General features: G+C 39.7%; 1 protein-coding gene across 2 annotated transcripts in view; it reads left to right on the top strand.

Annotated features, from left to right (window-relative positions):
- TAF1B (TATA-box binding protein associated factor, RNA polymerase I subunit B) overlaps nucleotides 1-25,471 on the top strand; it is a 59,005-nt gene that overhangs the window by 10,250 nt on the left and 23,284 nt on the right. The window contains exons 6-8 of one of the 2 annotated variants that reach the window (XM_081254858.1): nucleotides 1,792-1,945; nucleotides 7,759-7,915; nucleotides 17,391-17,490. In XM_081254858.1, coding sequence (XP_081110984.1) covers nucleotides 1,792-1,945; nucleotides 7,759-7,915; nucleotides 17,391-17,490 — 411 coding nt within the window. Of the gene's footprint in view, nucleotides 1-1,791; nucleotides 1,946-2,798; nucleotides 2,831-7,758; nucleotides 7,916-17,390; nucleotides 17,491-25,471 lie in introns of those variants that run through there. The other variant, XM_081254859.1, reaches the window with a different exon arrangement.

Raw genomic sequence — 25,471 nt, 5'->3', positions numbered from 1 at the left:
GCCAAAAATAAAATAAATAAATAAATAAAAAAGCAAAGACGTAGCAGGTGGAGCAGGAATAATGATAGTTCAGTTTTGGGCATAAGTTTGAGACAGCTTTTGGACATCCAAGAGGAAACGTCACATCCTCAGATATACAAATCTTCAGCTCAGAGGAGAGGTCTGGGCTGGAGATGTAAATTTAGAAGCTGGCAGCTTACACTATAATCAAAACTAAAATGCCATTGTTTGTAAGATGCACCATCATTTTAAGTACTTCCAAGAAAAGATAATGCTGCAAATTAAATCATGACATGCCACTGATTGTAAGACACATCCTGATTTCAGGGATGTTAAAATGTGGAGACATGGGAGTGCGTTTTAGAACTGAAAGCAATATATGTAGTAAATGGTTTTTAAAACCACAAGCCCAGGTGACATCCCTGAGGAGTGAAGACAGAGAAGAGGACCAAGAACTGAGCTCTGGGCCACTCTAGGGTTAAGGTGTCTGGGATAAAAGAGGGAGGAATCAGCACAGAAGTCTGAGGAGCCACTGGTGAGGTGGGAGGAAAGCCTAGGGAGTGAAGGGGGCATTCTAGAAACCAAGGGACAGAGTGTTTCAAGAGGAGGGGCATGATCCACTGGGAGAAATGCTGCCTCCAGCTCAGGAAGGGAGAGGGCTGCCAGTCGAAGAGCGGAGCAGTGGGATCAAAACTCCGCCTGGAATGGGGGATGGAGAGGAGAGGAATTGGAGCCAGCAAGTCTGGACAGCTCTCTCTGGGCACTTTGCTGCGAAGAAGTACAGAGAGATCGCCTTGTAGCTGGAGTCAAGGGGAATTTTCTTCTTCAAGTGGAATTCATGATGGTGCGCTGATAGGAATGATACAGGAGAAAGAAGAAATTCTTGATGGAGAAGGAATAGAAGTGAGTGCTCATCTTTGAGTGGAAAGGGGGTGGGATCGAGTGCACAAAGGGAGACACTGGCTTTAGAGGGGAGCGTGGACAGCACACCAGAAGAATCCGACAGAGGGCAGAGCGCGTGGTGGAGCTGCCGGCAGATGGTTGCCTGCGGGAGCCTGTGGACGTTTCCTCAGGATTGCTTCGGTTTTCTCAGAGTCTCCGCTTATCATCCAGCTTTATGGTTGCCTGGCCCCTCGTGGGCTCGCCTGTCAGAGGGGATGTGCTTGACAGAACACACAAGCATTATCCTGTCCCTGTTTTTTTTTTTTGTCTCATTCTCGTGATTTTCTTTAATATGAGCTTTATCTCCTCATAATAAGATCAAGTTTCTTGGCCTGCGTGGTTGAGAACATGGCTTTTTGACTGTGATCAGTTCCCCAAGGTAATGTCAGTGAGGCCTTTAGGTAGCCAGCCAGCTGACCTTTCTTAGGGACACTCTGACCACCACTCCAACAATACATGTGTGAAAAATTAAGCAAGGGTATGAGATAGTATGTCCTTGTCAAGCCTTAGTGTGCCTGGAGTCATTATTGACGCTTGATGTTTTTATTGGTGTTGATACTGGAGCTGCAAGAGAGGTGTTAGTTACAGAGAGAAGGAGGCCTGACATGTCTGCCTGTTTCCTTGCTCACGCTTTTTGAAGCCCTTCTCCAAGAAGCATTGCCGGGAGCTGCTGGGGAGCACATGCGGAAGTCAGGGTCTTTCGGTCGCAGGGACTGGGCAGACGGCTGCAGGTCTCTAGAGTGGTTCCTTTTCTGGTGTTTGTGATGTTCAGGAATTGTTTATGTTTGTGGAAATTAATTATGTTGTAAATTCCTGTAAAATCATAATTTATACTATTTTACGAAATAGGTATTAGAAGATAATCCAAGTCATTCAGACTGGGGTAGTGAGCCTGAGCTGCTGAGTGACTTGAGCTGCGCTTCTTTTGTTGAAAGTGGAGCAGAATCTCAGCCTGACGTCCGCACTCAGAAGCCTTTCCCCATCATCAAAGCGTCACAATCAGGTACGATGAGAATCGGACTACCTAGAATTTTAAAGCTGGCAATGCATCTTAAAAATGGTCTAATCTCTTCATATTCCAAGGAGGGAAACTTGGCCTTGCAAGGAAGAATGACTTGTTGAATCATATGGCAAGGAGAAAGGTAAACTAAATGAAATCTTAGTGCAATTTTTAAAAAGGTACATCGTCTCTACATGAGTTTTTTGGTGTGATTTTTAAAGGGAGCTAAACAGTAAGTAGATCCACAAAGGACGCTAGCTCCATAAAGACAGGCGTGGGCTCAGAATTTTTGGAGAAAAGTTGCAGCAGAGAAATGGCAGAACTTAGCCATAAGGTAAGATAGACAAGAGTCAAAGATAAGTCGCCCAATTTCTCAGCACAGCAGGCTGAATAAAACGTACCATATTATGTGTGTGTATACATGTGTCTTACCTTCTGATTTAATTCCATAATTTAAAGTAGACAAGGAATATATTTAAGGTTACAGATATAGACCTCCTGAAAGCATTTATTCATGATTTTAGTTTCCACACTCCTTTAAAAAAAAAAAAGTGGTGGAAGACAGAGCTCAAAGAACAGACCAAGAATTTATTATAGATTGCTAGAATCTTGATGTGTGCTGACAGAGTTCTTTGAGAGATAGCTTCCAAAACCTCTGGTGTTAGGGATTGTTGAAATCTGCATTAAGCATGGTTATATAAAATTTTCAACAAAACACTTCAGAAGTATGAAGTGCTTATTTGCAAGCCCCTTGCCCTCCAAAGATTAAAAATTCCTATTATCAGCATATCCTCATTTCTTTTGTTTTGTTTTGTTTTGTTTTGTTTTGTTTTGTTTTCTTCAGCATATCTACATTTCTTGTTGGACTGCACAATGACACAGATATCAGTAAGTTACATTTTGTGTCCAAAGAAGTTAGAATCATAGGATAATTGGGCAGCATGGAATCTCTGGAGTTGCCTTCTCCATGCTTTCAGGCAAGCCTGGCTCACAAAGTCCCAGAGGACTATGACTCTAAACCATCCAAGCCTTTTATTTATTTTAAAAAATATATTTATTTATTTGGTTGGTTGGTTTGTTTATTTTGGCTGTGCTGGGTCTTAGTTGCAGCACGCAGAATCTTCGTTGCGGCATGCAGACTCTCAGTTGTGGCATGCATGCAGGATCTAGTTCCCTGACCGGGGATCAAACCCAGGCCCCCTGCATTGGGCGTGCAGAGTCTTACCCACTGGACCACCAGGGAAGTACCCCCATCCAAGCCTTTTAAATAAAGCATCGTGATTATTTACCTATGTTAGGGGTTTTTGTTTGCATGTTTGTTTTTTAGTAAATGATGATCCTTAGAGCCTTATTTTCATTTTTACATTAAGTGTAACTATTCAAACAACTCTTATTACAAAACTATAAAATGGAGGTATTCATGGGAATTCCCTGGCGGTCTAGTGGTTAGGACTTTCACTGCCGGGGCCCGGGTTCAATTCCTGGTCGGGGGACTAAGATCCCACAAGCTGTGCGGTGCGGCCAGAAAAATGCAGATATTCATAAAGAAAATAAAATCACCAGTTATTGTATCACCCCAGAATAACCACTGCCACTCTATTCTACTATACTCCAAAAGGTTTTTTTTTTAATTGGAGTATAATTGCTTTACAATGTTGTATTAGTTTCTGTTGTACAACAAAGTGAATCAGCTATAAGTATACATACATCCCCATATCTCCTCCCTCTTGCGTCTCCCTCCCACCATCCCTATCCCACCCGTCTAGTTGGTCACAAAGCACCGAGCTGATCTCCCTGTGCTGTGTGGCAGCTTCCCACTAGCCATCCATTTTACATGTGGTAGTGTATATATGTCCATGCCACTCTCTTACTTCGTCCCAGCTCAGGTTTTTTATTCATGTATATATAGAGAGAGGGAAAGAGTTTTATTATTTTGTTTTGCAAAAATGTGAGCTATGTCATCATTCTTTAATTTTTTTTAATCAGAATTCTACATGCATGTTAATTCAAGTAAATTTTTGACTTGTTATAATAAAGTACAAAAATAACAAATAAAAATAAATTGCAGTCCATTGTCTCCCCGAGATGTCCTGGTTCCAACAGGCTTTCGTTTCCAACTCTTTTGCAACCTGCGTATCCCTGTCGCCTGCTTCTAGTGCTACATCTTGATTTCTGGTTTTGGACATTAGCGATTAAGCTCCCACTAGGGAAGATGAAGCCTTAGCTCTTTCACTCGTCCTTCACTGCCCCCCTGCCCATGTAGTTACCCACACACAATTGTGAATTTCTCATTCTCTGTCTTTCCAATACAGTTTTTTACTGGATCAATTTTTGGTGCTTAAATTGTAAGTGTATAAATGCTATTCAGAACTGAACCACATAGCTTACTATGGTTACGTTTTCTGTATATCTTTTGGTTTTTCCAGCGTTGATCGTTGTCTTGTTATTTGGTTAGTTTTCTATTTATTTATTACTAACCTGTAGTTTATTACTAACGTGTCTCCGCACTTCCCCTCAGTTCTGAAAATCCCTCAATTCCTTAGGCATTCTGTCACGTCCATCTTCTGTGATAGACTTTCTGGAGCTTCTGAGCTGCTCTGGTCTAGAATGATGTATCTCTAGGCCTGTGTCCCAGCAGATCTCTTTACCACCGTTCCAAGGATTCGGTCACCTCTCTTCTGGTAAACTTCTTATTTCCTTGATCTCACTTCATCTTCCCTCTTGGTTCACTCCCTCATTTTTGTGGAGCATCTTTTCTTAGTTTGCTGAGGATATTAATATTATTTCCCACTGATTTGAAAATTTGTTTTGGCCTTGCCTGTTTATATTAGAGGATTTCTTCAAGTGTTCAGCAAGCCTAAGAAGGCTAGTCCTGTTTAAGAATGGAGATTGAAAAGTTGATTGAAACTTTGTACCTGTGAGTAATCTTGTCAGCTCTGCTCGGTTTATTTTCTTAGTTGAACCTTCAGCATTGTCATCTTTAATTTTTTTCCCCCTTAGCTGATCAGATTTTCCATTTGGAGGTTGTAACCCTGACTGTTCTGGGAACTGGGTGGGAAAAAGGCCTCGGGGGGAGGAGGGAGTTGTCTCAGTACTCAATATGTAAACGTTCTCTTAATCCTCCTGTTGTCAGTAACATACCCCTGCTTCAACTGTGTATGTGACTGACGCCCTATCCCAGAGAGCCCTTTGTTTTACTGTCTCTAGAGGAGAAACTTCCAGTGTTCTGGCAAGATTGGGGAGCAGCCATTTGGCCGCATGGAGTCTGGGGGGAAGTCTGGGTGCCTAACTTCTTCTTAATAGGACTTTCAAGCTATCCTCCCAGTATTAGTCCTACTTCACTCAGTTTCCGGGGGTCCCTGATTTAATGGATTCCTGAACTTTCTTTAGAGGTCCCCAGGGGAAGATTAGATTGATTTCTGGCTTCCCCCCCTGCTGGCTGTGAATCCAGCTTTCTCAGCACTGCTAAGGCAATGATCATCCATCCATTTGCTTTCCAGCTTTTAAAATGTTATTGCTGTTGTCTCCTTTTCCATGTTATTTGTTCCTGTATTTATATCTTTTGAAAATTTCTTTATAATTGACGTGCGACAGAACAGAGCCTAATGTATGTTTTCAATCTGCCATCTTAACTGGAAGTCCCTACATGTTGTTATATATATAATATATATAGAAGGTTTTAACATAATATTTTATGGAAATCTGTGTCCTTGTATATTCCTTTAAAACAGTAGTCTTCAAACTTTAGCATCCACCAGAATCACCTGGAGGGCTTGTTAAACCACAGACTGGTAGGTTCAATCATTTGCGGCTCTAGTAAGTTCTCAGGTGATGCTAATATACCTGCTCCAGGGTCTGTACCTTGAGAACCACTGATCTAAAGCATTGTGTAAATCGTTATGGACTGCCCCCTTGCATGGAGTTACTTAATCACATTTCTATTCCAGTCACTTGGTTGTTTGAAATTTTTGTCTTATTATAAACAGGGTTGCCACAACATGCCTTGACCCTGAATCTTTGCGTGTTTTTAAAATCATTTCACTAGGATGAAATCTGAGAAGTAGAACTGCTAGACCGTTTGTCACCGAATATTTATTGGGTTCCTTTTCCATGCTAGAGACTGTTCTGAGCTCTGTGGACGCAGTGGTGAGCAAGACTGTCCTCAGGCTGCTTGAGTGTACCGGGAGGTGCTGACAGGAAATGCAACCACGAGAAAGGAAAGTTCAGTTCCTGATAAATGCGATGAAGAAAGGATTTACAGGATTTGGAAAAGGGGATTTTGAGGGATAATTTGGAGAGGTTTTGCCCAAGAAAGGCTGGAGTTTCTCAGGGTCATTACTCATCCTGCTTTTTTAATCTACCCTCACGCCTTACTTTAAACACCAGTTATATCCTGACAACCCTAAAATTCCTATCTCTTGCCCATCCTCTCAACTATAGGATTTTTTATATTCAGCTACCTACTCAACACTTCTGTTTGTATGCTTCATAAAATCTTACACTTGTGCAATTCTGATATCTTGATTTCTCTTGTCAAACCTGATCTTTTGCCATCTTCCTCGTCTCAGTAACTGGCATCTCCATTCTTCTTGTTGCTCAGTCCCAAACCCTTAGAATCCTACTTGTCTTCTCTTTTTTTTCTCATACTTCACATCCAGTCCATCAGTAAATCCTCTTGACTCTGCTTTCAAGATATGTCCAGAATCCAGCCGCTTCTCACCATCTGTAGGGTCGCCACTCCAGTACAAGTGCCCGTCCTTGTCGACCTGGAATCGTGGTCTCCCATGTGCCCTCCCCAGCTCCACTCTTCATAGCAGCCAGAGGAACCTTTTAAAACCATAAATGAGATCATGTAGCTCTTCTATTTAAAACTCTCCAGAAACTTCTTATGTACTTAGAAGAAAATCTAAAGTACAAATCATGACCAGCAAAGCCCTTTGAACCAATATGGTTCTTACTCTCTCCTGTCATGTCTTAACACTTTCTCCTCACCCGTGGTGCTCTCGCCACACTGGCTTCCTTGATGTTCCTTCAGGTTGACTCTGCTAATGTACTTGGTGTTCCTATCCAGATCCTTAAGACTCATTCTCTGATTTCATTCAGGTCTCTGCTCAGATGTCACTTTCCCAAAGAGGCTTCTCTGACCACCTGTGTAAAATAGCACGTCTCTTCCCTTCCCATCATTTTGTATGCCGCTCCAGTGCTAGTCGTCTGTGTTGTGCTTAACCACTGTCTGCAAATTTTTGTGGGGGGGGCGTTTATTTACTGTCTCTCACTACTAGTATATAGGTTTTAGGAGAGATGAGAGACTGTACACTGTCATTTCCCCAGAGCTAGAGGAGTGGCACAAAGAATGTGGTGGATAAGTATTTGTGGAATGAGTGAGTTGAGGATGGAATAATGCCCCGTGGGGGAGGATGCCTGGAGGATGGGAGTGGGAGGGGGCGCTGCCTTAGCCAGTGTTTAGAGAGCCTCTCAGAGAAAGGGACATGTGAGTTGAGGTGTGACTCAAAGGAATTACACATTTTGGGCTTTGTAATTGTTTGTCCTTTTATTTATTTGAAAATTGTTCCTGTTAACTATACAAAACTTCAAACAAGACAAATCCCTCCTTGGAATCTCAGCTCATCCGACTCCCACAAAGAACCAAATTTTCTTCTGAATCGTTATTGCTCTTTATTGCCAAATTGTTCTTTGTAAAGATTATATCAGTAATCTAAAGATATTTAAAATACCTCTTTGGATTTTGCTGTTTTTCTTCTTTGTTGTCCAAAATAGTTGCTTGTACTTTTAAAAATCTCCCTTTGTCCTTTTAGAAACGGCATCTGTCTGTTCTGGATCTCTTGACGGAGTTGAGTATTCACTGCGAAAGGAGAAGGGAATTGTGAAGATGACTGTGCCGCGGACGCTAGCTTTCTGCTACCTGTCACTGCTTTGGCAGAGGGAGACAATCACTCTTGCGGACCTTCTGAGGTGAGCTGGGCCTCTCGTATAACGGTGCTTCTGCTGACTACCTGTGTGCGCTAGGAGACAACCTTGGTTATTTTGGATTTTACAAGGAGGCTTAAATTAAGGAAGGGACAGTTTGGGCAGTCTGAATTCTAACTCTGAAATTTAATTCTCCTTGGGCTAATAATTCATCTCCTTGGTTTCCTTATTTATGTAGTGGAAATAATACTATTAATCTTACAATGGGGTATTAGAAAATTAATTATCTAATGTGAGTAAAGTGCTTTGAAGATGAAAAGTGACATTTAATTACCTGAGTAGTATTATTAAGTGTTTTTCATTTTTGAGAGAGAAGATGAACAGATGACCTTTACATTGGCAAATGTTATTAGTAGTTACACAAAAGCATACATTGGTATTGTTAAGAGCTAAAATATAGGTTGTGTTTATAAGCCAAAATTAAAAACAAAGCTATTAAAAGAACCTGTTATGTAGATAGTCAGCATTTACATTTTTCAAGGTAATCTGCCGCGTTTTATACTTAATGAATAAATTATGGCGTTCTGTGTAAGAATTTCTCATTAAATAGAAGATGTGCCAAAATCATTAATGTGTTAATTTTCCCTTGCTTAATATGTGTTCTAAATAATAACATTTGAGGGTTTTTTTAGTGTGTAGAGTGATTTTAAGAGCACAGATTTAGAACCAGAGTCCTGGGTTCAAATCCTGGCTCTGCCACTTATGTGTTATAGGACCCTGAGTAATTTATTTAATTTCTCTCTGCCTCTGTTTCCTCATTGGTAAAAGGAGGCTAATAAGAATATCTACCTCAGAGGGTTTAAGACTACTTTCAATAATTAGTACTACATGAAAAGCACATAGTGCCTGGCACATAATAAGAACTCACTGCTGGTTATTCTTGTTTGTGTTTCCTTCATCATCATCCTCATTATAGGTGCTAGGCCCTTTGATTGAATAAAATGCCTCTGGTAAATGAGGATAGTGCCTTTGAATTTGGCCACATCAACCAAATAACAAGGCTTTTCTCAGATGCGATTAACAGTACATGCAAGTTGAAAACTTCCCTAATACGGAAAAGGAAATAGTCAGTCAAGTCCAGGAAGCACAGAGAGTCCCATACAGGATAAATCCAAGGAGAAACACGCCAAGACACATTACTCAAACTGTCAAAAATTAAATACAGAGAAAAAATACTAAAAGCAGCAAGGGAAAGCAACAAATTACATACAGGGGAATCCCCATATGGTTAAGAGCTGATCTTTCAGCAGAAACTTTGCAAGCCAGAAGGGAGTGGCAGGACATATTTAAAGTGATGAAAGGGAAAAACCTGTAACCAAGATTACTCTACCCAGCAAGGATCTCATTCAGATTCGACAGAGAAATTAAAACCTTTACAGACAAACAAAAGTTAAGAGAATTCAGCACCACCAAACCAGCTTTACAACAAATGGTAATGGAACGTCTCTAGGCAGGAAACACAAGGGAAAGACTTACAATAACAAACCCAAAACAATTAATGGTAATAGGAACATACATATCGATAACTACCTTAAATGTAAATATGCTCCAACCAAAAGACATAGACTGGCTGAATGGATACAAAAACAAGACCCGTATATATGCTGTCTGCAAGAGACCCACTTCAGACCTAGGGACACATACAGACTGAAAGTGAGGGGATGGAAAAAGATATTCCATGCAAATGGAAATCAAAAGAAAGCTGGAGTAGCAATTCTCATATCAGACAAAATAGACTTTAAAATAAAGACTATTACAAGACACAAAGAAGGACACTACATAATGATAAAGGGATCAATCCAAGAAGAAGTATAACAATTGTAAATACTTATGCACCCAACATAGGAGCACCTCAATGCATAAGGCAAATGCTAACAGCCATAAAAGGGGAAATTCACAGTTACACAGTCATAGTAGGGGACTTTAACCAATGGACAGATCATCCACAATGAAAATAAATAAGGAAACACAAGCTTTAAATGATACATGAAACAAGATGGACTTAATTGATATTTACAGGACATTCCGTCCAAAAACAACAGAATACACTTTCTTCTCAAATGCTCATGGAACATTCTCCAGGATAGATCATGTCTTGGGTCGCACATCAAGCCTTGATAAATTTAAGAAAACTGAAGTTGTATCAAGTATCTTTTCAACCACAGCGCTATGAGACTAGATATCAATTACATGAAAAAAACTGTAAAAAATACAAACACATGAAGGCCAAACAATACACTACTAAATAACCAAGAGATCAGTGACGAAATCAAAGAGGAAATCAAACAATACCTAGAAACAAATGACAATGAAAATGCAACGACCCAAAACCTATGAGATGCAGCAAAAGCAGTTCTCAGAGGGAAGTTTATAGCAGTACAGTCCTACCTCAAGAAACAAGAAAAATCTCAAACAACCTAACCTTACACCTAAAGCAATTAGAGAAAGAAGAACAAACAAAACCCAAAGTTAGCAGAAGGAAAGAAACCATAAAGCTCAGATCAGAAATAACTGAAAAAGAAATGAAGGAAATGATAGCAAAGGTCAATAAAACTAAAAGCTGGTTCTTTGAGAAGATAAACAAAATTGATAAACCATTAGCCAGACTCATCAAGAAAAAAAGGGAGAAGACTCCAATCAATAGAATTAGAAATGAAAAAGGAGAAGTAACAACTGACGCTGCAGAAATACAAAGGACCGTGAGAGATTACTACAGGCAACTGTATGCCAATGAAATGGACAACCTGGAAGAAATGGACACATTCTTAGAAAAGCACAACCTTCTGAGACTGAACCAGGAAGAAATAGAAAATATAAACAGACCAATCACAAGCAATGAAAATGAAACCAGAATTCAACACCCATTTATGATAAAAACACTCCAGAAAGTAGGCATAGAGGGAACTTATCTCAACATAATAAAGGCCATATATGACAAACCCACAGCCAACAGTGTTCTCAGTGGTGAAAAACTGAAACCATTTCTACTAAGATCAGGAACAAGACAAGGTTGACCACTCTCACCACTATTATTCAACATAGTTTTGGAAGTTTTAGCCACAGCAGTCAGAGAAGAAAAAGAAATAAAAGGAATCCAAATCGGAAAAGAAGAAGTAAAACTCACTGTTTGCAGATGACATGATACTATACATAGAGAATCCTAAAGATGCTACCAGAAAACTACTGGAGCTAGTCAATGAATTTGGTAAAGTAGCAGGATACAAAATTAATGCACAGAAATCTCTTGCATTCCTATACACTAATGATGAAAAGTCTGAAAGAGAAATTAAGGAAACACTCCCATTTAGCATTGCAACAAAAAGAATAAAATACCTAGGAATAAACCTACCTAAGGAGACAAAAGACCTGTATGCAGAAAACTATAAGACACTGATGAAAGAAATTAAAGATGATACAAACAGATGGAGAGATATACCATGTTCTTGGATTGGAAGAATCAACATTGTGGAAATGATTATACTACCCAAAGCAATCTACAGATTCAGTGCAATCCCTATCAAACTACCAACGGCATTTTTCCCAGAACTAGAACAAAAAAATTCACAATTTCCATGGAAACACAAAAGACCCCAAATAGCCAAAGCAGTCTTGAGAAAGAAAAATGGAGCTGAAGGAATCAGGCTCCCAGACTTCAGACTATACTACAAAGCTACAGTAATCAAGACAGTATGGTACTGGCACAAAAACAGAAATATAGATCAATGGAACAGGATAGAAAGCCCAGAGATAAACCCACACACATATGGTCACCTTATCTTTGATAAAGGAGGCAAGAATATACAATGGAGGGCTTCCCTGGTGGCGCAGTGGTTGAGAGTCCTCCTGCCGATGGAGGGGACACGGGTTCGTGCCCCGGTCCAGGAGGATCTCACATGCCGCGGAGCAGCTGGGCCCGTGAGTCATGGCCGCGGGACCTGTGCATCCGGAGCCTGTGCTCTGCAACGGGAGAGGCCACAACAGTGAGAGGCCTGCATACCGCAAAAAAAAAAAAAAAAAAAAAGAATATACAATGGAGAAAAGACAGCCTCTTCAATAAGTGGTGCTGGGAAAACTGGACAGCTACATGTAAAAGAATGAAATTAGAACACTCCCTAACACCATACACAAAAATAAACTCAAAATGGATTAAAGACCTAAATATAAGGCCAGACACTATAAAACCCTTAGAGGAAAACATAGGCAGAACACTCTTTGACATACATCACAGCAAGATCCTTTCTGACCCACCCCCTAGAGAAATGGAAATAAAAACAAAAATAAACAAATGGGACCTAATGAAACTTATAAGATTTTGCACAGCAAAGGAAACCATAAACAAGAAGAAAAGACAACCCTCAGAATGAGAGAAAATATTTGCAAATGAAGCAACTGACAAAGGATTAATCTCCAAAATATACAAGCAGCTTATGCAGCTCAGTATCAAAAAAACAAACAACCCAGTCCAAAAATGGGCAGAAGACCTAAATAGACATTTCTCCAAAGAAGATATACAGATAGCCAACAAACACATGAAAGGATGCTCAACATCACTAATCATTAGAGAAATACAAATCAAAACTACAATGAGGTATCACCTCACACCAGTCAGAATGGCCATCATCAAAAAATCTACAAACAGTAAATGCTGGATAGGGTATGGAGAAATGGGAACCCTCCTGCGCTGTTGGTGGGAAAGTAAATTGATACAGCCACTATGGATAACAGTATGGAGGTTCCTTAAAAAACTAAAAACAGAGCTACCATATGACACAGCAGTCCCACTACTGGTCTTACACCCTGAGAAAACCATAATTCAAAAAGAGTCACGTGGGGCTTCCCTGGTGGTGCAGTGGTTGAGAATCTGCCTGCCAATGCAGGGGACACGGGTTCGGGCCCTGGTCTGGGAAGATCCCACATGCCATGGAGCAACTAGGCCCATGAGCCACAACTACTGAGCCTGCGCGTCTGGAGGCTGTGCTCCCAACAAGAGAGGCCGCGATAGTGAGAGGCCCGCGCACCACGATGAAGCGTGGACCCCACTTGCTGCAACTAGAGAAAGCCCTTGCACAGAAACGAAGACCCAACACAGCCAAAAAATAAATAAAATAAATAAATAAATAAAATTTTTGAAAAAAGTAGAAATGAAGAATAATGGACAGATGACTAGATCTTTAAAAAAACAAACAAACAAACAAAAAGAGTCATGTACCACAATGTTCATTGCTGACCACAGGACATGGAAGCAACCTTAGTGTCCATAGACAGATGAATGGATAAGGAAGATGTGGCACATATATACAATGGACTATTATTCAGTCATAAAAACAAACGAAATTGAGTTATTTGTAGTGAGGTGGATGGACCTAGAGTCTGTCATACAGAGTGAAGTAAGTCAGAAAGAGAAAAACAAATACTGTATGCTAACACATATATATGGAATATAAAAAAAAAAAGGTTCTGAAGAACCTAGGGGCTGGAGAGGAATTAAGACGCAGACCTAGAGAGTGGACTTGAGGACATGGGGAGGGGGAAGGGTAAGCTGGGACGAAGTGAGAGAGTGGCATGGACATATATACACTACCAAACGTAAAATAGATAGCTAGTGGGAAGCAGCCGCATAGCACAGGGAGATCAGCTCGTGCTTTGTGACCGCCTGGAGGGGTGAGATAGGGAGGGTGGGAAGGAGATGCAAGAGGGAGGGGGTATGGGGTTATAAGTGTTAGTATAGCTGATTCACTTTGTTACACAGCAGAAACTAACATACCATTGTAAAGCAATTATACTCCAATAAAGATGTTTAAAAGAAAACACAAAAAGCAGTACATGCAGAGAGTCCATGATTCAGTGAATTTTACTGTTAAGCTAAAAACCTTGGGGCTTCCCTGGTGCACAGTGGTTAGGAATCTGCCTGCCAGTGCAAGGGACATGGGTTCGAGCCCTGGCCCAGGAAGATCCCACATGCCACAGAGCAACTAAGCCCACATGCCACAACTACTGAGCCTGAGCTCTAAAGCCCGCAAGCCACAACTACTGAGCCCACGTGCCACAGCTCCTGAAGCCTGCGTGCCTAGAGCCCGTGCTCTGCAACAAGAGAAGCCGCGACAATGAGAAACCTGCACACTGCAACGAAGAGTAGCCGCCACTCACCACAACTAGAGAAAGCCCATGCACAGCAGTGAAGACCCAACACAGCCAAAAAATAAAATAAATAAGTAAATAAATAGAAACCTCATCTTGTTCTGTATGCCCTCATTGGGTGATCTCATCCTTTCCCCAGGCTTTAATTACCATCTATATGATGATGATTCCCAAATCTGGATTTCCAGCCCAGACTTGTCTACTGAGGGCCAGACCCATATATTCATATATTCACCTGCCTTCTGGACACTCCTTCCTCATCTTTCTCCTCAGTCCAGCTCCTCCTCTAGTGTTTCTTTTCTTCGTAAATACCTGCACCACGTTGCATCCCATAAGCCACCTGAGGCTCATCCTTGACTCTTTCCTCTCTCTACGTAGAGTTAATCATTATGTCCTCTCAATTATACTTCCAAAATAACTCTCCAACGATTTTTCCCCGATTCCCTCTATCTTCACGTGGGTTACTTAGCAGCCTTCCAAGTGAGTCTTGTGCCACCCCTGTCCATTTCCTCCTGAAAACCAGAGGGATCATAATAGAAACAGCAGTCTAATCATGTCACTGGAGCTGGATAACAGGGTTAGCCATCCTGCGCAGGGCCGTCTGTAAGGGGGTAACGCAACTCTCCTAGAAATCTCACAAGATGGAGAAAGTAATGTTTGCCCGAAAATTCCTCTCAGGGAGAATATTGTGTGTGGTTGGAAGGATGGGGTAAGATCCTGCACCTTTGTCTGTCTGTCTGTCTCTCTCTCCCCCCTCTCCTTCTGCCTCTCTCCCCACCCCTCTGTCTCCCTCTTTCCTTTCCTCCCTCTTCCCTCCCTTCCCCCTCCGAGGGGAATTCCCTTCGAGGAGATTAGATCTAGTTAGCTGGAGGGCTTTTATTTTGCTCTGTGGGACATACGAATTTGGGACCCAGTTTAACTGCTTGGAGCAATAGGAGAAGAGACTTCACCACTGATCCCCTTTCTCTGCTTTTCTTAGAAAAGAGCTCTAAGTCACAGGTTCTTCTCAAAGTGTAGTCCCGCGAACAACAGCATCAGCATCACCCGGTGATTTGTTAGAAATGTAAATTCTTGGACCCATTCTAACCTTCTGAATCAGAAACTCTGGGGACAGGGCCTGGTAGTCTCTGTTTTAATAAGCCCTCCAGGGGATTGTAATGGATGCTAAAGTTTGAGAACTACTATTGAAAAACTACTTAAAGAACATTGATTTGAAGGGAATACATTATTAGCCTGGCCCCAATACCCATACATTTTATACTGATCCTGCATGTCCCTTCCCTGTTTAAATCCTTTAGCAGCATCCGTAGTCCTTAGGATAAACTCATAACCCTTAGAGAGCCTTTAAAGAACCCTACCTACCTAACAATAACAATAATAATAAATAAAAATAGCCAACATGTATTTGTTCCACAAACATTCATTGAATACCTACTATACACAGGTGGTGTTCTAGAGTCTAGACGCCTGAAATACAGTTGTGAACCATATACAGATCAAGTCCCTGCTCTCGTGCAGTTTTAGAGGAGGAAACAGATGTGCAAATACACAAATCAAACCCGATCGGACAGTGAAGTGCTGTTCAGAAGACTGAAGTAGGTTGATATGATAGAGAGTAGACGGGTTAGTAGGGAAGGCCTCCCTGAGAAGGCGGAGTTTCAGCTGCACTCTGGCTGAAAATAGAACCAGCAGCTGAACGTCTGAAGTACACGCGTCCCAGGTAGAGGGAGGCTGCTAGTGCCAGGCTCTAAAGCAGTTTCAGGCTCTGTGTGATCAAGGAGCCGAGGAAGCTAAAGTGATGGGAGTAAGAACGTGGAGGAGGAGCAGGAAGATGAGGACAGGGAGATAATAAACAGCGGCCGGATGGAGGTCTCTGTAAGCCAAGTTAGGAGTTTGGATCTTTTTTTTTTTGGAGGTATAGTCCATATACAGTACAACTCGCCCTTTTAAAGTGTACAAGTCAGTGGTTTTCAGTATATTCACAAGGTTGTGCAACCATTACCTCTATTTCCAGGATATATTCATCACTCCAAAAGGAAACCCCATTCCCACTGGGAGTCTGGCTTTAAGGGTGATAGTAAAGATTTTAGCAGGAGACACATAATCTGACCAATGTTTTCAAGATCACTCAGGCACCTGTGAGGAAAGTGGATTCTAGGCAGGCACAGGTGGAAGCAGGGAGACCAGGTGATCTTTTCTATACTTAAAGCAAGAGGGTAGTGGCTTGGGTGAGGGTGGTGGTAATAGAAATGGAACGAGGTGAAGGGGTTCAGGATATGTTTTACAGGCAGACACAACTTTCCTCTAATGCAGTGCTTCTTAAATTACCTGTAATGAAGAGCCAATTTGTTAAATTTCCAGTCTGTCACAGATTGAAACTTTTGAAAAGTATAATATTATAAGTAGAGACTGTTTCCAGGGCATGTGCCTGGAGTAGTGGTTTGTTGGTTAGGAGGGGTATATGGGATGCTGTTAGTCTGTGCCCATCCCTCTTTCTCTATTCTTCTCTACTTTATTTTTCTTCTTACTGTTTTTTCCTATCTGACATACTATAAATTTCACTTATTTGTTTCGTCATCTTTCTCTTTTCACTAGAATGTAAACTCCATGGGAACAAGAATATTTTACTGTTTTGTTCACTGCTGTATCCCCCAGCCTAGAATAGTGTTGGGTATATAGTACTCAATAAATTGCTGTTGAGCGAATGAATGAATTGTAAATAAGTATGTATGAGTGTTTGTTTATATATACGTGCTAATTTCTTCAAACTCAATAATTTACTCAAAATATTTGATCAGCTCCTATGTACCAGACATTGAGATGGAGTGGTGAACAAATGTTCCTTTGTTTAATGGTTCTTCCAGTGACAGGCACCTACCGTGCACTGTCATAGGTACTGGAGACCGAATGGTGGGCAAGGAGGTATTCAAACAAGGAAAACAGGGATCAAGGAAGATCTCGCTGAATAAGTGATTTAAGAGATGAGTAGGAGCTAATCATGTGAGAGGAGCTAGGGATAGGAGGAAGGAATGCCATGTCTGCAAGCCTGGTGGTAAATTGACAAATAAGATAAACACACTTTTTAGAAATATTTTGTCTATTGGGGCAGAAACTTACGAGATTATTAATCAACTAAATGTTTTCTCCACACAAGGGTACAGAGAATAATAGATATTTTCAGATTAATTATCCTTACATATATGTAGGATATACAGTATACTCAACTGATTCTTACCTTGTCTTTGAAATACATTTTTACCTCTTTTGTTTACTTTGCCAAATCAGTACATATCTTTTATTGGAACTCTTTTTAAAAATATAGATTCGTTGAAGAGGAACATATTCCTTATATAAATGCTTTTCAGCATTTTCCAGAAGAGATGAAATTATATGGGCGTGACAAAGGAATCTTTGCTATAGAGGTATGTTATTTTCTTTTTACTTTGTAGTCACTTATAAGACACAAGAGTAATTTGGTGATTTATATTCCTCTCCTGACTTATTTGGTGTTGGAGTTTTAAAAATGTCATCTAGTTTTTGTTCTGTTGAAATATGGACATTAGTCATAATTTAATGAAGAGTAGAATTATTATTTTTTGTTTTCCTTATGTGGCTACATCTAACCCTTTAGGTTACGCAATCCTCAAAATACAGCTATAATGTTAGGTGTGTGCATTGCAAATAGGTGTATTGTTGAGACTAAAAGTTTTATATAGAGACCTTTAGGTAATTCCAAATTTAAAAAACAGTATTTTTTGTTGTTATTTGCACACTATGTTGCTTTGGAGAGAAGAGATGAAAGTTATTATGTTGTTTCAAGAGGCATATATTTTTTTAATTTATTTATTTATTTATTTTTAAATTTTTGGCTGCGTCAGGTCTTAGTTGTGGCACGTAGGATCTTCATTGAGGCATGCGGGATCTTTCGTTGCAGCGTGCAGTCTTCTCTCTAATTGTGGTGTGTGGGTTTTCTCTCTCTAGTTGTGGCACAGGCTCCAGGGTGTGTGGGCTCTGTAGTTTGCGGCACGTGGGCTCTCTAGTTGAGGTGCATGAGCTCAGTAGTTGCAGCACATGGGTTTAGTTTCCCCGCAGCATGTGGGATCTTAGTTCACTGAACAGGGATCAGACCCGCATCCCCTGCACTGGAAGGTGGATTCTTTACCACTGGTCCACCAGGGAAGTCCCTCAAGAGGCACTATCTTAAGTCCTTTGCTTGTGTTAGTCTTCTTTTAGATCTCTTTTCAGATGTCTCCAATGGCAGCGCTTCTGTCCTTTTAATTATGAGTCTTTATCACTATTTATAGTACTCAAAGGTTATTTTCCCTGTGCTCTTCATCAGAAGGTTTTCAGTGTACTAAATATATATTAAATATTATCCTCCATTTACCCACTTAAGGAATTATTTTCATAGGCTTTCCTAACCTTCACTACCTTCACGTTGTTTTCAGTTTAATTCAGGAGACATTTATGATCCTTACTAAACCCCTGCATGAGTATGGTTCACCATCTTCCCAATTTTACATGTGAGTAAACACCTCAGACAGGTAGAATGATTTGCCAAGGTCATGCAGGTGGTAGTCTCAGACTTGGAACTACAGTGCTTTAGGCCTTTTACTCATTGTATGATCTTTTGTTCTGTTTTTCTACCATCTTACTATTATTTGTGCCATCTAGTCTTAATTTCTTGTTTCTTCTTTTCCTGCTTTTTTTGAATTAAGATTTTTTTATGATTCCATTTTATCTCTACTATTGATTTATTAACCATACCTCTATTTTTTTAAGAGGTTGTTCTAGAGTTTATAAAATTCATCTTTAACGTACCACAGTCTGCCTCAATAATATACCAGTACATCTATAGTGTAAGACCCTTACAAGAATATATATATTTCCACTTCCCTCCTCCTGTCCCTTAGTGTTAAACATTTTATCTTTACCTGTTAGATATTCCACAATGCGTCGGAATTATTTTTGCTTTAAAAAGTTGTTTATCTTTTTAAGAAATTAAAATGAGAAGAACTACTTCATATTTACCCACATTTTGCCATTTCTGGCACTCTTCCTGTCTAAAAATGTCCTGTAACATTTCTTATAGTACAGATATGTTGGCAGTGAATTCTTCTGGCACTTTTTGGTCTAAAAATGACTTTGTTTTGCCTTCATTTTTGAAAAAACATTTTCACTAGTATAGAATTCTGGGTTTGTACTTTTTTCCTTCAGCACTTTAAAAATGTTTCTTTCTACAGGACTGTCTGATTTCTCTTCTCTTCTCTTCCTTTCTCTTCCCTTCCTTCCTTCTCTCCTTCCTTCCTTCCAACTACATGTTAGACCACAGCTCACTAAGGCTTCTGTTCTTTTTCTTTTCCTCAGTGTGTTTTGTTTTGGATAGTTTCTACGATGATATCTTCAGATTCACTGATCTTTACTTCTTGAATGTCTTAATTCGCTGTTAAACCCATCTAGTAATTTTTTCATTTCAGATTCTGTATTTTTCATTTCTAGAAGTTCCATTTTAGTCTTATCTTTTTCGTTTCCTTCATTATGTTTATGTTTTCTTTTACATCCTCCAGTTTATTGACAATATTTACAGTAGTTGCTTTAAGGTTATCGTCTACTAATTCTGTTCTCTCTGTTATTTCTGGGTCTGTTTCTGTTGATTGATTTATCTCCTGATTATGTGCCATATTTTCCTGCTTTGCATTCCTGGTAATTTTGATTGGATGCAGACAGTGTGAATTTTGTGTTGCTGAATACTGGATTTTTGTTCTGGTGTATGATTAGGTAACTTAGATATCAGTTTGATCATTTAGAAGCTTGTTTTTTTAATGGCTGTTCCAGAGCCTATATTGTGAGACTAAGGAAGCCCCACTACTAAGGCATGTCACTTTGGAAGACTCTACCCAGAGCCCCCAGTATTATGAAGTCTCTCCACTCCAGCTGGTGCCTTATGCAAACTCTGAGAATTGTTTGGATTCATTGGAAAAATCCAATGATTTTTTTTTCTCCCCTGGCCTCGGGTTTTTTCTCACACATGCACAGATTGGTACTCAGCCAAAGACTTGAGAGGACCCCTTTGCAGACCTCCAGAGCTCTCTCTCTGCAGTTTTATCCTCATTGGTACTCTGCCTGCAAATTATAGCCACCTCAGCTTCCAGGAACTCTAATCTCTCTCTGCTTAACTCAGCAAGACCACTGGGCCCTGTTTCACTCCCTGCTCCCTGCAGTACAGCTTGGAGACTGCCTCCAGGCAGTAATCTGGGGCCATTTGTTTCTCTTCTCTCAGCGATTGTATAGTCCTGTGCTTCCTGTTATCCGATGCCTAAAACTGTTGTTTCATATATTTTTTCCAGTTCTGTGTTTATCATGGGAAGTCAATTCCCGTAGTAGTTTCCCATAGTAGTTAATCCTTTAAGGGCAGAAACAGAATTGTTCTAAATACTCATTTTTAGACATTTAGAAATAGAGTCAATATTCAGATGCTTTTTAGCTGAGTGTTATGAAATACTTGCCTAGTAATAATCTCTTGTTGACTATTTTTAAATTAATCTTGAGTTGAGGGGACGGGGTATGTAAAATAGGGGAGTGATTTCTTGTAGAGATTTTGATAGAAAGTATAAGCATAAAAATCTATGAGATTATGTCTTGGTAACAGTAACTATTGCACTTTACCTTTTTCACTTGTATCTTAGAGAGCTTTTTTTTCAATAAACTTTTTATTTTGGAATAATTTTAGATTTATAGAAAAGCTGCAAAAATAAAAATATATCCTTTACCCAGACTCAACTCTTGTTAATATTTTATTTTATCCTTTGTGCTGTTCTTCCCTATCTATGTATCTATCTATGTATCTATCTATGTAATTCTATTTCTGAATCATTGAGGGTAAGTTACATTTATCATGGCCCATCATCCCTAAATATTTTCTAAGAGTAGGGATATTCTCTTATATAACTGCAATTTACTTATTAACTTTTTATTTTTCTAGGAGCTGCACAGTATAGATATGCCACAATTTACCTGACTAGTTTTCTATTGATGGAGTTTTGTGTTTGGGGATTCAAGGCTAAAGAAGGCAGCTAGGTAATGAAAAAACAAAACAACAAAACTGAAAACAATCTGAATGTCTATCCAGGAAAACGGATAAAATGTGACATAATCAGACATGGTATATTAAACAACTATGAAAATGAATCAACTACAGCCACAAGCAACAGGAATGACTCTAAGAAACATTCTGTTGAGTGTAAAAGGCAAGACTTAGGAAGCTACATACAGTATGATATCATTTTTGTTAAGCTCACAAAAGAAGTTAAGCTAAATATATTTATATAAATATATTTATGTGCATGATAAAACTTTAAAAAAAAATAAGTTTATGGTAAGCAAAATTCAGGATACTAGTTACCTCTGGCGGGGGAGGCACAGAGGGAGGACTAGAGAAGGAGCACACTGGCAGGTGTGACAGTCGGGTTTGTTTGTATATTTCTTGCATCCCTAACTACTCTTTGAGAGTAGGAATCATGTGTAATGCTTCTATTTTATCATACATAAGACCTAATATATAATAATTATGTATACATGGTAAGAGCTCTGTGTTTATTGGTTAAATGATTTGAAATAGCTGAAAAACAGAATTAGTTTAAATACTTTATTTAGAGAAGATTTCAAATAGATTTGTTGGGGATTTTTTTCCACCTAAGTAGTAAACATCCAGGCTGCTTCTTTTGTATTTATTATATAATATACCCAGAGGCTATTAAATAGTGGCATTTGATTGAAAAAATTAAAAAGCATTCCACTGATATTTTAGTGGTAAATGTGTAAGGGATATAACTTCTGCTTATAAGCAAGGACATTTAAAAAACTGAGTTATGGGTGTGTCAGTATCACTCATGAAAACCAGTGTGTGAGATAAATAATCTTACCAGTTATTTGTACTGTTCACCAATATACTGAAACCAATAGTAAATTACTCTAGTCAGAAAATGTATGTTTGAGGCTACATTGATGATACTTGTTTTAGGAGAATCATGCCTCATGTTTTCTAAGTGAAACCAGTGATTTCATGTGAATTATCTGTGATTTAGTTTGATCCCTTGCCAATACCCACCCCTAGTACCCAGCATGCTCAGCCCAGTTCTCCCCCTACCTCTGCTTCCCAAGAGGAGGAATGAGAACCAAGTTTTATACTCATCTAAGGAAAGCTGAATAATGACAAAGATTAGCCTGCTACAAAAATAATCACGTAACCCTGCCAAAATCAAATCAAAATTATTTGGGGATTGTCTACTCTTTTGGATAACAGCTTTTAATCTGCTTTAGTACAGATATGTGAAACTTGAACATAAGTATTCCACAGTCAGCAGAATATTTGGAGGACAGGCACATCTTAAGAAGGAGGACTCAGGTTTTTCCCAGCTCTGATCCTGGGGCCAAAACAAATAACTGCCTCCTGTTCAGTTGGTCATCAGTTCATAAATTCGTATTTATTCATAAGGTTTATCTTGGTCTGTGCAAGTCGACAGCATGTTTCTGAAATGACCTCATCCCCAGGACCAAGACTGTATTTCACATAAAATAATGTATTCACCACAAACTTCCAGAAGATTAGACTTTGAATATAAAAAAGTATTTTTTGCTACTGCTGATAGATTTACAGCCATTAAGATAATTCTAGCAGACTAAAAATGCGAATTGAATTGTTTTGTGAATCATAATGCATGTGGAATTCATTTTATCCTTCCTCCGTGAATAATATATTACAGTGCTTTGTCATTTCTTCTGACATTTTTATTCCTTGTTAATTTTCCTTTGCAATGGGAAGTCTTGTTTTAAGTTTGGGTTAACAGGTGCATGTAGCATTAGCTTTTTCTCAGCTGAATCTTTGCTTCAAAACAACACTAAGAATAAGGGTGAGGCACTGTACTTCTTTTTTTTTTAACAGCAAAGCAGGAAGTTCACCTCTGACAGGGTATTGTAATCAGGTTTATCACAAGAGCCTGCTGTTGTGTAACAGAAACTCTAGCTTGTCCTTACCTGTCTCAAGGCATTGCTTCATGAGGGAAAATAAACTCACTGGAATATTTGTGAAATTCAATAAAGTGCTTTCCCAAGCACTCCATTTTTAATGCATGCTAGAACAATTTATTATAGCCTTGTGGTCTTTTAAAAAACATATTAGCCTTGTGATTTCTTAGTATTATAATTAAATAAATCTATAGCACTCTAGAAGCCCTATGTGTCATATTTACTATACCTTGTAGACGCATCCTCAGCCATGTCTAGTAGTAGTCCATATTCCCTTCCTCCCCTCCCCGACTTTTTCAAGAAAAATGGAGAAGTTTTGGGATGTCTTCAAATGACTGTTTACTTAATTGACAGGCAGCTTTTCTTCATTGTATGCTTTGCCTTTGCTTACAAAAGCGCATTCACTATTCCATAGTATGTTGAAACTTTTAAGTGGAAACAGCTTTTCATTAACAAAGGCAGCATTTTCTTTCCTCCTTCCATGTCTTAGCTTTCTCTACTAAGTCTTGGCTTCTTCAGCAGCTGTACCTCCACCAGAAATGAAAAAGGGTGCAATTGTTCTAGGAGATGGTGATGAAGATAATGCCAGTGGGGTTTTGTGTGTGTGGGCTGCTGAGGACTGTTTTTCTTCTGTGTTTGGTTTGGTTTTGGTTTTGTTATTCCAGAAAGTTGAGCACACCTTAAAAACAAATCAAAGGGAAGGGGGAAAAAAGCTTTAACGACCCTTAAACCTTGATCCTGTGTGAACTGTTTCTTTCCATTAAATTGTTCTGTTAATTAAGTGGGCCCCTCTGTCCCACTAACAACAAATCTGACAAAACTCACTTTAAAACATAGGGTAATGGAATACAGAGTACAGAGTATTGATGTGGTTTGTTTCTTCTGACAAGCGGGCCATAAGAGTTTGAGTCTTCCTGCCATCACCCTGACTTGAGAGCAAAGTTCAGGAGAGGAGACAGGTGTGCAAATTAAGTTTTAGTATTTCCAACCATCTCCTTTTTCTGAGTTGTGATTCCCAACTCCTGGTAGGTAGCTGTTTCATTTTCCGTATTTATTTAATTTATTTTTTAAAATAAATTTATTTATTTATTTAATTCATTTATTTAGCTGTGTTGGGTCTTGGTTGCTGCATGCGGGCTTTCTCTAGTTGCGGAGAGCGGGGGCTACTCTTTGTTGCAGTGAGCGGGCTCAGTAGTTGTGGCTCCTGGGCTCTAGAGCACAGGCTCAGTAGTTGTGGCACATGGGTTTAGTTGCTCCGTGACATGTGGGACCTTCCCGGACCAGGGCTCGAACCCATGTCCCCTGCATTGACAGGAGGATTCTGAGCCGCTGCACCACGAGGGAGGTCCATGTTTCAATTTAAAGATAACCTCCTCCTCCTTTTTCTGGCTCCGCCTCTTCTGCTGCTTTATTTTTGAGTCAAGTTTCTGAAGTGTGGTGCTGATTTGAAGCATCAGTTACTTCTAGCAAAAATCTTTCAGGTCATCTGGTAGAATACACTAAAAATCTATTCTTTTTCAGGGATACCATCTCCATATGGAGTACCAAATAGTCAAATTGCTGCTTGAACCAAGGTTGGACCTAGACACACTTATCTCTATTACAGATAGAATTTATTCTGCCGATGGCTTAACACACAGTAGGGATACTTCTATCTTTTCAGCCTTGAATTTCTTTATTTTTATGTATTTTAAAACCCACAGACCAATTTCTTAACAGTTAATATGTAACATACATGTTATTCCACCATGGTCCTTGACAGTAATTCTACATCCTCTCAAGAATTAGTCATTTCATCATCCCTCACTAGACTCAGCAAGAAGTAATAAAGAGGAAACTGGAAATTCATTCCAAAGTACATCTCCAGTATTTTGAATGTTGATCAACAGCATCCTCTCTGAATGAGTAAAAAGAAAAGATGTAATGCTGGTTCAGCCAGACCCACTGCGTGGCACTTTGCCATGATGATTCAGTTTGCCTTGGAGCAATCTTACACCCTTTGTGAAACTAGGGCCCGTTGGTTGAAGGAAGAAAAAGACTCCTCCAGAGCTGTCAGTCACTCTTTCAGCCTCTCCAAATGACTGTCTTGTTGGATCAAGTTTTGATAACACTCTGAGTCTTCAAACTCTAGATTTTTTCACCATCTTGCTCTGTAGGCCGTGTGTAGCTCTTGGGATTGTTTGTGCAAGCTTTGTTAGAGTAATAATCTAACAGGTTTGAAATCGACCTGAGGGAAATTAAGGCGAGTGTAATGATAACAGGTGTTCTCAGTTTCCCTCACTCCCACTCCCTCCCAGAATTACTACTGCCAGGCAGCATGAATAGAAAGCAGCTGATGTGTTCTTTTGTTCCTGGCTTCCCACAACGTCTTAACCATCA

Source organism: Mesoplodon bidens, assembly GCF_964165515.1.
Source record: "Mesoplodon bidens genome assembly, chromosome: 14".
In the NCBI taxonomy this organism is placed as follows: Eukaryota; Metazoa; Chordata; class Mammalia; order Artiodactyla; family Ziphiidae; genus Mesoplodon; species Mesoplodon bidens.
The sequence above is the reverse complement of the archived record's forward strand: the minus strand, read 5'-3'. Positions and strand labels throughout refer to the sequence as shown.